The 14,757-nt window shown below is 39.6% G+C and overlaps 1 protein-coding gene across 1 annotated transcript in view; it reads right to left on the reverse strand.

The window, feature by feature from the left end:
• Positions 1 to 14,757, reverse strand: part of LOC132513047 (integrator complex subunit 6-like) — a 39,670-nt gene that overhangs the window by 3,789 nt on the left and 21,124 nt on the right. Inside the window, exons 4-10 of the mRNA XM_060137264.1 lie at positions 13,515 to 13,664; positions 12,620 to 12,709; positions 12,220 to 12,403; positions 11,832 to 11,960; positions 9,278 to 9,441; positions 6,645 to 6,797; positions 2,726 to 2,858 (exon numbers count right to left, since the gene is read on the reverse strand). Of these exons, the coding sequence (XP_059993247.1) occupies positions 2,726 to 2,858; positions 6,645 to 6,797; positions 9,278 to 9,441; positions 11,832 to 11,960; positions 12,220 to 12,403; positions 12,620 to 12,709; positions 13,515 to 13,664 (1,003 nt within the window). The remainder of the gene's footprint in view (positions 1 to 2,725; positions 2,859 to 6,644; positions 6,798 to 9,277; positions 9,442 to 11,831; positions 11,961 to 12,219; positions 12,404 to 12,619; positions 12,710 to 13,514; positions 13,665 to 14,757) is intronic.

The following is a 14,757-nucleotide window of genomic DNA, read 5'->3' on the forward strand; positions in this document are numbered from 1 at the left end:
AACTATATTTTTTACACAAGTCCCCAGTTCTTAATTTTTTTTTAAAAAAGGTGACTGAATGTGGCATACTTAAGAAAAGAAAAAAAAAAGACAAGTTGCTACAAATGCCTTACTTTCTGTAGTTACTGATCCTCAATAGAAAAAAAATGTTCCTAATTTCCTGATTGAAAGATAATCTTGCCAACTGTGATAATCTGGTTACCTGCCACCCTACTAACATGATTCTTATGGTAGCTCATTGATCCAATTAAGCCTCACTTATCTATCCCAGGTAAATTTTAATGCTTAACTAAACTTTTCTTGACTACTTTTCATGGAAATCTTGAATTAATAAAGAGGAAACAGGGGTCACTTTTATGGACAGTTATTGTACTCTGCAGTACTATAGTGATGTTCCAGACATCATAAAGTGTGTGTGACTTAACTTCATGACTTTTTACTAAATGCCCTGCCTACTAAAACTGCAAAACTGTCCTATATCTTTTTTTTTTTTTTTTTTTTTTGCGGTACGCAGGCCTCTCACTCTTGTGGCCTCTCCCGTTGTGGAGGATAGGCTCTGGACGCGCAGGCTCAGCGGCCATGGCTCACGGGCCCAGCCGCTCCGCAGCATGTGGGATCTTCCTGGACCAGGGCACAAACCCGTGTCCCCTGCATCGGCAGGCGGACTCCCAACCACTGCGCCACCAGGGAAGCCCTGTCCTATATCTTTATATTATATCCTTAGCATGGAATAACAGTGCCTTCAAGAGCTACTAAGGTAACCTAGATATTAATAATGACAATAGTACTATTAATCAGACAATAGCACTTACTGTTTGCCAGGTGAGTTTGATGCAATTTAATTCTATTAATTCATTTAATCCCAACTAAATCCTTTTGAGGTAGGCACTATTATTATTCCCACTTTACAGATGAAATAGCTGAGGCACAGAGAGGTTAAGTATCTTATCCAGGGTCACAAAGCTAGCAAACAGCAGAGCCAGGATTCATTATCCGGGCAGCTATGCCCTACAGTTCAGACTGCTAATTACCATGGAGGCTACACAATCCAGAAACTGAAGTAATGGTGGAAGTATTGGTGGAAGCTATTTCAGAACCTCAACATGAAACCCAAGTTTGGGATTCAGGGGCACAAGAACCTCAGCCTCAAAGGGTGTGAAAACCCTATGCTCCTTGAAAGATACAGGTTATAGAGAAGCCTAGAAATGGATATTTGAAGCCAAAGGGAAGAATGGGAACTGAGTCAAGGATGGGGTGGCCCTCAAGTGGATGTGTGGGGTCAGAGAAGGGGGAGGAATCAAAGATGCCTCTGGGGTTTCTGGTTTGGGATGTTTGCAAAGGGATAATGATGCTCTAGGCAGGGGTGGATAGAGCCCCTAGCCAAAATGACCAGATATAAGATTTGCAAACTTTTCCCCATTTCATACGTTGCCTTTTCTCTCTATTGTATCCTTTGATGCACAAAAATCTTTAAGTTTGATGTAGTCCCATGTGTTTATTTTTGCCTCTGTTGGCTGCGATTTTGGTATCATCTCTCTCTTATTTCTTACAACCGCATGTGAATCTACAATTATCTCAAAATAAAAAGTGTCCTTAAAAAATAGAAAAATAATACTATTAACAGTCTAAGTGAAGATTAGCTAGTTTGATCCTTCACTTTTTAGTTGTGAAAACTTGAGATCATAAAGGTACATTTAAGAAAACAGGGTAAATAAATCCACAAAATACAGGTACTTTTTTATTGGCAGTCTTATTAATCTCAAAGACATAACGTATATTCTATATGTGAAAATCACCTGTTAGAAGATATTTTTAGATATGACTAAGAAATAAAGTAGATAGGCTATCTAAAACAATCATTTATGATGACCCACTCTTAACCTTCTTAACTTGCAACATTCAAAAGAATTGCTTTTTCAGGACATTTAATACATATAATATTGATAGCAATAAAAATCTATGCTTTCAATGACTATATTAAAACTTAGTAAAGGTTTGATCCTTTTTGCAAAAATTAAGAAACCTCAGCAACTAAAAATGTTCACAACTTTACAAAGAGAAAGATACCGTGTGGTACTGTATTACTCTAAACAGATGTGGCTCTTTAAATGAGAAAAAAAAATCACACACATTTTCAGTGATGTCTGAGTAACAGCTTCTGGAGTTGTTCCTTTTAGAATCTTGCCATGGAAACCACAGCTTCTACAACTGCAGTTATTGCAGAATTCACTCTTGTATCTATTTCCTTAACTTGCTACTCTGCCTAAAACACACGCCTCAAGAGCATTCAATATTCTTTTGTGGAGGAACTTAGCGCAAGCCAACAGCCCCACGGAAGCACTATTTTCTGAAGAAAACCATCAGATTCTTGAAGTGTTAACCCCAATCAACTTTGGGGGGTCCAAACTAGTTTACCAAAAGCCAAGTGCACTTAAAACTGGAGAGAAGAGCGGTGACAGCATTGGAGCTTGCAACCCAAAGAGCAGCATAAGAATCACGCCCCCCCCCAGGTGAAGAGTCTCTTCTGTTTGATGTAAAAACAACGAAAGGAAAATGAACAAAACAGAAAACAGGATGCAAATTCTATCCTTCCAAATAAGTTTTTAGACTTTTATATATCCTGATATCCATTACTCTTTGACTACATTTAAAATGCTTAGTTCATTGTCGATTTTTCTTTTTTGTTGTATTTCAAAGATGACTAAATGGCACATACTTGACTTACCTAAAAGAGGGAGTAAAACTGGGTAGTTGTACGGCATCACAAAGAGGTTTACACAAGTTAAAGTCGTACTGGCTTTTAAATAACCAAATGGATATCCAAGTTCATTGTATTTTCCACTGCTAGTGACAAATACCTGAGAAGACGGTGAAGTAATGTACAGTTATGACAATAAGGATTTTATGTAAAACTAAACACAGCAACATTCCACACCGACATCTCTGGCACAATTTAATTGTAATTTAAAAATGGGAATAGTGCTTTCACTATATTTATGTCAAAACATATCATACTAAAGAAGAATGTTCAGATTGCAATTCTTCTGCAAATTGCGTTAAGAAATGAAACCGTACTATGCAATAACGATTCAGAGACCACAGGCTGCATCAACAATACCCAAATATTTACTTGGTTAGCACGATGGAAAATAAGGCTGAAATACCACTAAGTGATACCAGCCATTAAAACAAATTGACTTCTCAAAAGAACAAGTGGTGACCAGAGTGGAGACTGTTAGGAAAATGGAACATGCCCCTATGCCTGAAGCATGCAATCACAAAAACAAAGCCCATTTAAAGGATTATGCTAACACTCATGTGTACTACTATTAAGTTTTGCTCTACTTCCCTTTTATGCCCCATTCCCCTACCCATTTATTCATTTTTCATCCAATAAATATTTATTGAGGAGTCTGTTACAAGCCAGGCATTGCTGATAATTATTTTGATGCAATTATATTGAGCAAGGAGATGCTTTGGTTCAATCTGGAAAGCACTTTCTCTTGTAAATGATCCTGGTGGAGCAAACATTCAATAAAAATGAAAACATTAATCTTTATTCCATATGACTAACATCTTATTCCTTAATGATATTCCTGATTTGATATGTATTATATTGTCAGGTTCCATAGACCTGATATGCTCTTCTGGAGTCCTCTGGCTATCATGTTTTCTTTGTGCTCCATGTTTACTCTTCGGCCCAAATCAGGGCATCAGTATGTACTTTTAGGGACCTAGACCTTTACCTTTCCTAAAGCCCTTCAGCAGGATTATTTAAGACAAAAGTCAAACCCTGATGGTGAACAGAACCCACTTACTTTGCTAATTCTTGGTACCAGCCATATCACCTACCAGTTCACTAAATTCTTGCTACGCTTAGCTGTAGCTAAGAATAAACCCTTCCTATGCAATGGATGCCTCCACAAAAAAATGGAGTGTGCTAAAACATGACTCACCTACTAGATTTCATGTCTTAATCTGAACCTTAATAGAAACAGATAATTGTAATAAAACATGTTGGATTTCCTCCAGTTTCCTAAGTGTGTATAATAGAAAAGGGGGAAAATCATTATAAAGGATAAAAAAGTTACGGCCAGCAAGGATCAGACCTGTAATTCCCCCGAAAGGAAAAGCACGGGTGTTTTTTTGCGGTACGCGGGCCTCTCACCGTTGTGGCCTCTCCCGTTGCGGAGCACAGGCTCCGGACGCACAGGCTCAGCGGCCATGGCTCACGGGCCCAGTCGCTCAGCGGCACGTGGGATCTTCCCGGACCGGGGCACGAACCCGTGTCCCCTGCATAGGCAGGCGGATTCTCAACCACTGCGCCACCAGGGAAGCCCCAAAGCACTGTTTTTTGTTCCCTTCTCACTCCCTTTCTGTCTTTACTCCCTCCCTTCCCACCTTCATACCTTCCTTCCTTCCTTCCCATAAGCCCCCTGAGTCTTTCCAAATTTCTTATCACCTGCAAATTCATAGAATTTGGGGGTTCAAAGGGATCATTAGAGACCATCTAGTCTAGAGAAAGTGTCTGATCCCAGACCACATAGCTGGTGGCAGAGCTAGGGTTAGAATCCAGTCTCCATTATGATTTTGCCAAATTTCCCAGCTCCTGGTTCATCTTATTCTTTTTCACTCCCACTAATTCATCGCATTAAACTACTCTAAACCAAAGTAACGTAAGATGCAAGAGAAAGACATATGGCATATTTGAGGGGTGCTGCAGGGATCTTAAGGATTTCTTAAGTTCCTTTGGAGATTTACAAGGAAGGTGCCATATAGAAAAGAGGGTTTCATTTAGGGAGGAAGTATAATTTATAATTTTATTTGCTTTTATTCCAAAATGTTTTTCAATTCATAAATTCAAGCCTCTGTCTTGATTTTAACTTAGCATTCTATCATCCCTATCTCTACATTTCTAGCACATTTTTGGTGTATTTTATTGAAATATAAACATACGTTCAAAAAAGTGCATGAATTATAAGTATACAGTTCAATGAATGTTCAAAAATGAATGCACGTGTGTCATCAGCACCCAGATCAAGAAATAGAACCTAACCAGAAACCCCCTCGTGTCTTTTTCTGGTCACTACTCTGTACCCCCAAGAGAAATCACTGTCCCGACCTTTAACAGAGTCAGGCAGTCTTACCTCTTTTTGAACTATATAAAGTCGAATCATATGTTATGTGATCTTTTATGTCTGGCTTCTTTCGCTCAATATTATATTTATGAGATCATTCTGTTTCTTGCACTTTTCCATCCTTGCTTTATGCCTGTTCCTTTTTTTCTACCCAGTTTTAGCATCTTTGGAGAATTCAAGTAGCTTAAAGGCAACTAGTAGCAATGATTTCGCATTTTAGGATGAAACAGATGGCAGTCTGAAAGTGTTTTTTGCGTAAGTAGAACCTAACAATTACTGATTGCTATACGGTGCTGTAGTTTAGAAACAGAACAAATATCCTTACAGTGTAGGGCTTCCTTATTATATTCAACTAAAAAGGCTGTGACTGCCACGCCCAGATTTTCACAAATTAAAATCCAAAGGTGAGTCTACTAACAAATCAGCAAGCCCTTCCGGCTGAAGTATAACCCTTGGAAGAGCCAGTGTATGTGCATTTGCCTGTGCATTTGCTTCATCCAAGGAAAATCCACACTACACTCACCAATGTGGTTTGTACTACAGGAAGAAGGGTTTGATTACATTACACAAATACATAAAGTAGTTTCAGGCTTATTTATTTATTTATTTTTTGGTCAAAAATATCTTGTACTGGGAATTCCCTGGCGGTCCAGTGGCTAGGGCTCCGCACTTCCACTGCAGGGGGCACGGGTTCGATCCCTGGTCAGGAAACTAAGATTCTGCATCCCAATTTTAAAAATTAAATTTTTAAATATTTTTTTTAATTAAGAAAAAAATCTTGTACTTCCAATCTGTCAAGTTCACAATAAGGACTGAGAACATTGCTTCAGCTGAAGAATCCATAGCTGAATAGAATTACATCATTTAGGCTAGGGATTCTTTTTTTAAAATTTATTTATTTTCCTTATGTTTTTTGGCTGCGTTGGGTCTTAGTTGTGGCACACGGGATCTTTGTTGAGGCATGAGGGATCTTTTTGTTACGGTGCACAGGCTTCTCTCTAGTTGTGGCATACAGGCTCCAGGGCACATGGGTTCTGTAGTTTGCGGCACGCGGGCTCTCTCATTGAGGCACGCGAGCTCAGTAGTTGTGGCTCACGGGCTTAGCTGCCCCACAGCATGTGGGATCTTAGTTCCCCGACCAGGGATTGAACCCGCGTCCCCTGCATTGGAAGGCAGATTCTTTACCACTGGACCACCAGGGAAATACCTAGGTAAGGGATTCTTAACCTGGGGTCCCTGGATAGGCTTTCGGGGAGTCTTCCAAATCCTCAAATACATAGGTTTCATCAGATCATACTTCCTTAAATGGCAGTGTATGGTAGGCTAGTGATTCATATCAGTCTGAAATTATTTGCTTGGCCTTCTTGCTTATTTGACAGCATTTGTGAGAAACATTATCAATAGACTCAGCTCGACTATTCCCAGATTAACCTTTGAAACTTCTTAAAACAATTCAAAGATCTCAGAGTGGTTCCAGACATTTGGCTGACAACAAAGGATAAGTACCTGCCAGCAGGTATGGGGAGACTTTCGTTCCAGGATGTACTGAGTTAAGGGTGAAGGTTCAAGTTCATATTTGTCAAAGGGAAGTTTGTCTATTACCATTGGCTCACAATCTACACAGGAGAACCTCACAACAGGATGAGATGTTCGTGGAGGCTAAAAAACAAGAGGGGAAAATATAATCCATTATCAAGAGAGTTTACATTTCTGATAATTCTGCAACCCTTTTATGTTTTGTTAAACCATCGCTGAGATACAGACTACTGTTTTGAGAAAGATGAATTGAGAAAGGTAAATTATAACACTCATAACTACGGTTTCAGGGATGTAAAAAATAAAACTGCTTTGAATATTAAGAACTCTGAAATTCAGATCCACTTTTGCAACCTCCAAGGACTACCTGCCCTTCACTCCTTTGTACTATGAGGTTTCAGACAGGCCAGACACCGCTAGGAAAGAAGAAATCCATGAAGTTTTCTAATGCGGTAATGACAGAGTTGGAGCCACTAACAAGCAAGGTGAACAACTGTAAAGGCATGGAAAAGGCAAGATAGAGACTGAAAAGGAGCCCGTCACAACTCCAGAGCCTGGTTGAAATTTTCTTTGCAGCTGAATTTTTATAACATTTCTCACACCCACACACTTCCTTGAACAGCTAGAGCTGGGGATGCTTTTGGCTGGGCTGAAAGGCCCGTGTACCTGGGGTACCAGAGCAGATTGATGGAGCAGCCATGTTATTAATGGCTTTAGCTTGTGGAGATGGAGAGCACCAGAGAGAGAAATGGTGGCAGCAAGGGCGAATGGAGAGAAAAAGATTTAGGACAAGTTCCAGGGTCAAGAGTGAGATGTAGCTCTACCTACTCTTGCTGAGAGATCTGTAAGGCTGATGTGAATACGACAAAACACCTGTTTCCTTCATAAAAGGGAAAAACATGCTCATTTGGCTTTATGATTTACAAACCTACAAGATGTTTTGGAAGCTGAGAAAAATAGCCTTCCAATGTGCTTTTAAAGCTGAAGCTACGAGCTATGTGTGAGTTTCCTAAAATTCCTTCTTTCTGGTTTTTAAAAAGTTTTTTATTTTAATCAAACTTGCAAAATATATCTGGCTTATTAGATTTAAATCTATGAAAAAACATGAGTGGGGACTTCCCTAGTGGCACAGTCGTTAAGAATCTGCCTGCCAGTGCAGGCGACATGGGTTGGAGCCCTGGTCCGGGAAGATCCCACATGCTGTGGAGCAACTAAGTCCGTGCACCACAACTACTGAGCCTGCACTCTAGAGCCCACGAGCCACAACTACTGAGCCCACGTGCCACAACTACTGAGCCTGCGCACCTAGAGCCCGTGCTCCGCAACAAGAGAAGCCACCGCAATGAGAAGGCCACGCACCACAATGAAGAGTAGCCCCCGCTCGCTGCAACTAGAGAAAGGCCGCGCGCAGCAATGAAGACCCAACGCAGCCAAAAATAAAATAAATTAATTTTAAAAAATAGAACTTCATAAAAAAAAAGACATGAGTGAAACCCTGTCACCAGCAATAATGAAGCAAATTTGTAACGAAAACATTCAGTCTGGGGTTTGAAGGGGCTGAGAGTAACTGGGCCCTGAGGTTTGACAAGCGTGCCACCTTGGTGCCCCAAGGGACAGGATTAGGAGACAGAGCCTCACCCACGGCAGGGGCTGAAGATGGCTCTTCAGTCGTACATTCAGGCCTTTTGTGGCCACCTTTGAAAAAAATGCAGGAGCCTCAAAATAGCAATCCAGGAGAAACTGCAGTTCATGTCAGAAATGTCTAAAACCTAGATAGACTATAGATTAGCTGAACCAAGAAGGTGCTGGAAGAGCAGTGACCTTTTTGTGCCCCCTCCGTCCCTCAAGGATTACTCTGGCCTTTTTATATTGGCTGCGGGGAGGGAGGACGATGAAAGGGAGAGTGGGTTTCATATGGTTTCCCTTATTACTAGATACCGCGCCTTTCCCCCTCCCAAGCCAATACTCCCAAGTGGTGCTAGGAGCCACTACAATATCAAACCCTCTTCCACCAAATACAGTGAACAAAAAGATAAACCCTTGCTTAGAGATCATTTAAAAAATATTGCTTAATTACCCATTGTTGAAAGGTGCATTGCCAAGGAACTCAAGTCCACTGATTACAAAAACCTGAGAAGTAGGCCCACAAAGTCCCACTACATGTCTAATGGCTCCCTCGGAGGAAGTAGAATGACCTCTGCTTTGAATATGTTTCTAGAACCTATACAAGGTGCAAACTAAGTTCTAATTTCCAGGGGATGTACATGAAAACCAATGCCTGCCCTTTTTAGGGATTGTGTTTACCATGTAAATCAAGTCAGCGGCTCTGGCCCTGAAATAAAAACCAAGTCACAGATTGCAACAGCATCACAAATAACAATATTTTAACATCTGAAGAGGGCAGGTCAGGTGGCAAAGGCAACTGAAATAAAGAATGCCAGAACAGAAAGGAGGTGCTCTCTTGCTTTTAGGTACAAGCTAGACTTTCCAGTAAGAAATAGAAAGCACAACTTAAAAGCTTCCAAGCTATTTTAAAAGGTTCTCTGCAATCAACTAATTGAAAATCCAGAATGATGTTTACCTTTTTGTTTTATGACACTTACTAGTGAAGGTAAATTCTGATCTGGCCAAAAAGATTCTGGAATTGGCCAATGTCCAACAGGAACACCAGTCTTAGAGTTAGGTCGCACATAAATGAGCTTATGACAGCTATGCCATGGTTGAGCAGCAAATGAATTGCTTGGCCTGGATGAATCCATAAGTCCATCTAAAAGTTAAACAAAAGACAGACTAAGGCATGAATTTCCTTTCACAGCCTCTGATCTTCTTGTACAGATTTTTCAGTTAAAAGCAAAGTACAAAACAAAACCAAAACAGTGATTCATGAAAGATGGAAGTAAAAAGTGACTCTACTAGGATTTCTGAATGTTCTCTCTAGCAACTCTTTTCATCATCTAATCCATCCCCTCTAATCCAACATCCTGCCCCCCCAGTTCCTTAATTACAACCAAAATATGTAGTTATATGGAAAACTGTTACAAAGTTAGTTTAAATTTTCTGAGATTTGGACACATAAATTAAACACACTAAACCACAACAGTTATTTTTCCAAATTAGGCAAATGAAATTTTTCATTCCCTGGTATAGTTTTACATTTTTGAATCTGACAAAATAGGTCATAAATTCTATTTAGATTTTCTATTTCCAACAGATGAAAAAAAGTATTCTTTACTAAACAGTTAGACCCAATGACCACAAAGGCAAATTCACCAAAAGGTAGAAGGAATGCTGACAACCAATCTATGTATATAGTTGGGGAGGGAACACAAAGCAAATGCATCACGTTTATGTGGACTAATTCATTATAGTTTGCCCATCCCATCATTAAAATCCCATGGAAACTGGGCATCGTATAATGCTGAATAATATATCCTGAATGCATTTTAATTATTTGAACTAGCATATTTCATTTGCCCCCAGAAAACAGGGCAAGACAGAGCTACATAACCTTTAATGGGATGATTTATTAGTCTAAATTATATTTGTAAAAGATATGTGTTAGTGATTTGAGTCTCATTTTTTTCTTCAATATCATTTGATTTACTTAAGCATTACTTTAAACAAGTAATTACTTTAGAGCAGGGGATTTACTGCGGCCCATGGAGCTCTAGAGAATACATGTAGTGCTTCAGGGGACCAAGACACCCCCTCTAAAGTTGAGATCACAATTCTGGGGATGTGCATTTTTCTGAGGAGAAAGTTCTTAGCTTTCATCAGAATCTCAAAGGTTAAGAACCCTGGACAAAGGGGAAATGGAGCAAGAAAGAATGTCTGAGCTATTTACGTGACACCATCTAATTGGTTTTCAGTAGGAAAGTTCCCTGTTCACATGAAGGTAATGAACACAAAATTATAGACCTGAGTGGTCAATCGTTACCAATATAACATGTCCTTCCTTTACAACTAATTTAATTACTTTAAAATGGGCTGTGAAGCCTCAGTCTTCTACAGCAGGTGTTTTGTTGTTGTTGTTGTTTTGGTTTTGGTTTTATTGTGTTTTTTTTAATTTGGCCACGTGGCATGTGGGATCTAAGTTCCCTGACCAGGGATAGAACCTGAGCCCTTGGCAGTGAAAGCCCGGAGTCTTAACCACTGAACTGCCAGGGAAATCCCTACAGCAGGTGTTTTTAAATTGGAGTCCAAGAACCCCTGAAATGAAACACAAAATTATGTGTGTGTGTGTTGCCCATGTCCATTTTCCTGGGGAGAGGGGTCTCTATTTTTTCTAATAGCTTCTCAAAGGGTTCTGGGGACTAAATAGCAAAAAGGTCAGGAACCACAGGATCCACTGCTTCAGCAAGAAATGTGGGTCTTTCTGCCCCTTTGCACTTACTCCCTTTGCTTCTCCAGGCAGCTACCACTAATTGTGGCCACAGCGATTAAAATGTATGGATCAGATCAGGCAAGCACTGTGGTGATAATGGAGTCTAGGTACACATATGTATGTATGTGTGTGTGTGAACCAACAGGAATGAGGAGTAGCGATGGCCTGGAACAGAGCTCTGAGGAAGCCGTGCAATGGGGTATGATTCCCTTTCCCAATACAAAAGTAGCTCAGCTTTCATATTTTGAGATGTTGAAGTTTCCATAAAATCTCATTTGAAGAGAAAAGGTTCTGCAGTTAAAAAGTGGCCAGGAAAATACTGGTGTAGGCTCTTATAGGATATTAGCAGTTCCTGGCTAAACATTCACAGATCTCATCAAGATAGCTTGGCACGTTTGGCGCTCACAAGACCAAAAGCAGATGGCTGGTTAAATGGCACTCTGTAGTCAATCTCCAGATATTTCATGAATAGAGAAGTGAAGAATTCAGCGTCATCCCAAGACTGGGACCTGGAATATGAAATGGGTAGGGAAAAGGGAGAATTTTCTGAGGAATATTTGACATTGAATTAAAGCTAGAATTTGGCTACCTGAAATGTATCCACAGGCAATGAATGAATGGTAGTTGTTTGGATGGATGTTTGTAACCACTTGATTGTGTGTGGCTAGTGAAGACCGCATCTACTGTGATTAGTTCAATGTTTTCTCAATTTCAGATCACTCTCCTATAATAACACTTTAAGGTTAAAAAAAAAAAAAGGTTATCTACCGTACCTTCTCCAATAGGAAGTGGATCTGGTCCCGTTTTTTCAAAGTTAATAACTACACCACTCTGAACTTTTTGAACTAAAGATTCTAAACATTGATTCAACATTCTCTGTGTTCTAACACAGTAGGAGCGACCTATACCAGAAGGAAAAACAAATAGTACAAGTTTGATCAAATAAAACACTACTTAACTATACAAGCATCTGAAATCCTAAAATACAACTTGAAATAATCAAAAGTACACTGGCAGCAGACATCACACTAATGATGAGCTTAAGCAGCAGAGTTGAAAGATTCGGAAGGAAAAGAAGTAAAGACTGGATGTGGCATTTAAGAAAAATGGTACTCTGCTGCCCTGAATTTTTCCTTTAGAAATAGTAAATATTGCCAATACCTCCTGTGACTTCACACATCTGTGTAATGGCAGATTCATCAGTTGGTACACTCCCTAGCTGCTCTGGTTCAGTAGAAGCCAATCCAGGCAAACGCAACACCAGGGCAAATAACCTTTGATCCCAACGAAAAGGTTCTTTGGTTAGTTCACTTCCAGGCAGAGGAGAATTCAAAGGCAGATGAAGCTGATAAGGCAAAATTGGAAAAGTTTCATCATAACAACCCATACAAAAATGAATCAGTTCAAGGGTTATGGAGTTCACTTTTCTTTGATGTCCTCAATAAAATGAGGCAATCTTTCAAGGATTACCAAGATGGAACGTTTGCTCAAACTTATTCTTAACTGAAATAGCTGCATGTTCTCTGCCATTTAAATGAAATTTGAAAAAAAGAAATCTCACCTCTTCTTGAACACCAGCAGTACTTGTTAACTTGTTTCCATCTGTGATGGTAATTAAAATAGATGGTTCTAAAAAAAATGGATTTCTCCCCTAAAATACATTTTAAAAGTATTAGAGCTGTGTAAAGTAATAGCATTGTATTTCAACTTTTACATTTGCCTCCATTGTATTTCAACTTTTACATTTGCCTCGCCTGTGATCTTTCAAGTGTGTGATAAAATTTGCCTGGATAAATAAGAAGGAAAAGATTAGGGACTGAAGTGGGTGGGAATCAAAATAACAATCCCTGCAGAGGTAACATTCAGAATAAACTGAGGAATTCTTATAATTCAGGAACTCCCCAAACTATAACATCCAAATCCCCCTCTCCCTCTGCTTTCCAAGTAATCATAAAAGAAAGATATTAAAGGGATTATACTGGCAGCATCCTCCATACCCGGGTATCATTCAGAATCCTGACTTATGCTCTGCAACCTGGCCAGTGACTGGTTATTGTGAGCAGAGTTTTTACAGTGGGAAAGTGTAATGATAACATCAGCAAATGCTATTCTGCCTTCCTCTTATACTAGAGCTTTTTCGTTGAATTGAGAGGGACGAGGGACTTAAGGACTCTGAAAGTTTCTCTTCAATTGTCTTGTTCCAATATTCTCAGCAATGTATTCATCCCATGATAGCTGATGATCTGATGTGTAGGCAATTTTAAATATTTTGTGGTCAAGCCACATAAAAGACTCCCCCGAAACGATTTTTGTTAAAGTATGTATTTAAAAGATACATGGACCTCCTTTTGGACGTTATAAAAAAGAGCAGAAAACTTGGTAGCCATGCCCGATTTTAAATTCTTACCCCAAGTCACCAAAATAAATTAGCTGTACTCACTCAAATTATTTTTTACCTGTCCATAGTTGTCTATTCCAGATATTAATCTATTGAGATTTAACAAATCAAATGAGGATCTTAGAGCCTGACCAAGAGTAGTCAGTCCAGAAGCCTGAAGATTTTTTAGTTCACTCATGAATGTTGCGTGATTTTCCTTCCAACCAGCCTGCAAACCAAACATTTACAAAGAAATTCCCAATTATACAATGAACAATATATAAAGTGCAAACAACCACCAAATAGCAAGTATCAAACCTCTAACAAGTTAATAATTCTTTAATCTACTTCTATTCTATATCTCGACTGATCAAGTGGAACACAAGCAGGCCATTAGTTTCAGAAAGATCTGCCAGCCTTAATGATCAAGAGCAAAGATGCAAACAATGCATTCAGTCCATTATCGCTGGAGGACTTTGGCTCAAGAAGCCTAATTTGCTATTCAGGCTCAATCAAACCTACCAAAACACCTCAGTATTTACCTTAGTTTGACACTGAGGATGAGCACAGAGCATGGGGCAGAGGAAGGAGTAATTTTTTAAATTCATCGTCCTTGATAGAGACAATTAGCTATTGAGTGTCTGATTTACATGAACTTTTCTAACCAAGAGTTTTTTCTCCCAAACAATATTTTCACTTTAAACAAGAGTATAGGTGGAATTATAGGAATGGAGCCACAACTATGTGGAGACAATCCTTCTGGCATCTTTAAACATTCAGAAAGGCGCAATTCTAGAATAGAGGAGAAAGAAAAGAAACAAAAAGTTTTGACAAAGAAGCAGCATCGCCTAGGCACCCCCAGCAGCTATGAACAGCAGCAAAGACCCAAGGTCAACAGCCAACATGCTCTGATTGAATCATTTGTAGAACAGAAGGAAAGGACCACGTTGACTAGTCAGCAATGTGGCTATAAAGACAAAGCAGCACAAAACGCCAAGAAGAGAAGCCAAAAGAAGATGGCAGCTAACAGTAGGTCACAGAGGAATAGGCCAGCAAAGGAGACAGTAGACAGCACAGCCTGGCAACTTTGTGGGACAAACAGGCACCTGAGTCTTGGTAGCCCTGTGGGCAGTAGTGTAATATGCTGAAGGTTCAAGTCATGCCAACCAGACCAGTAGAGCTGGAGGTGGAAAGCTAGCGCAAATAATGCAGAGCTAAACGAAATGACTGAAGTTTCATGTTCAGCTAAAGACCATTATCCACACAACTATAGCAAACACTATCTTTTCTAGTTTCATAGCCTCCTAAAGCAATCTGGGTCA

The sequence above is a fragment of the Lagenorhynchus albirostris genome, chromosome X (assembly GCF_949774975.1).
Source record: "Lagenorhynchus albirostris chromosome X, mLagAlb1.1, whole genome shotgun sequence".
Taxonomy (NCBI): Eukaryota; Metazoa; Chordata; class Mammalia; order Artiodactyla; family Delphinidae; genus Lagenorhynchus; species Lagenorhynchus albirostris.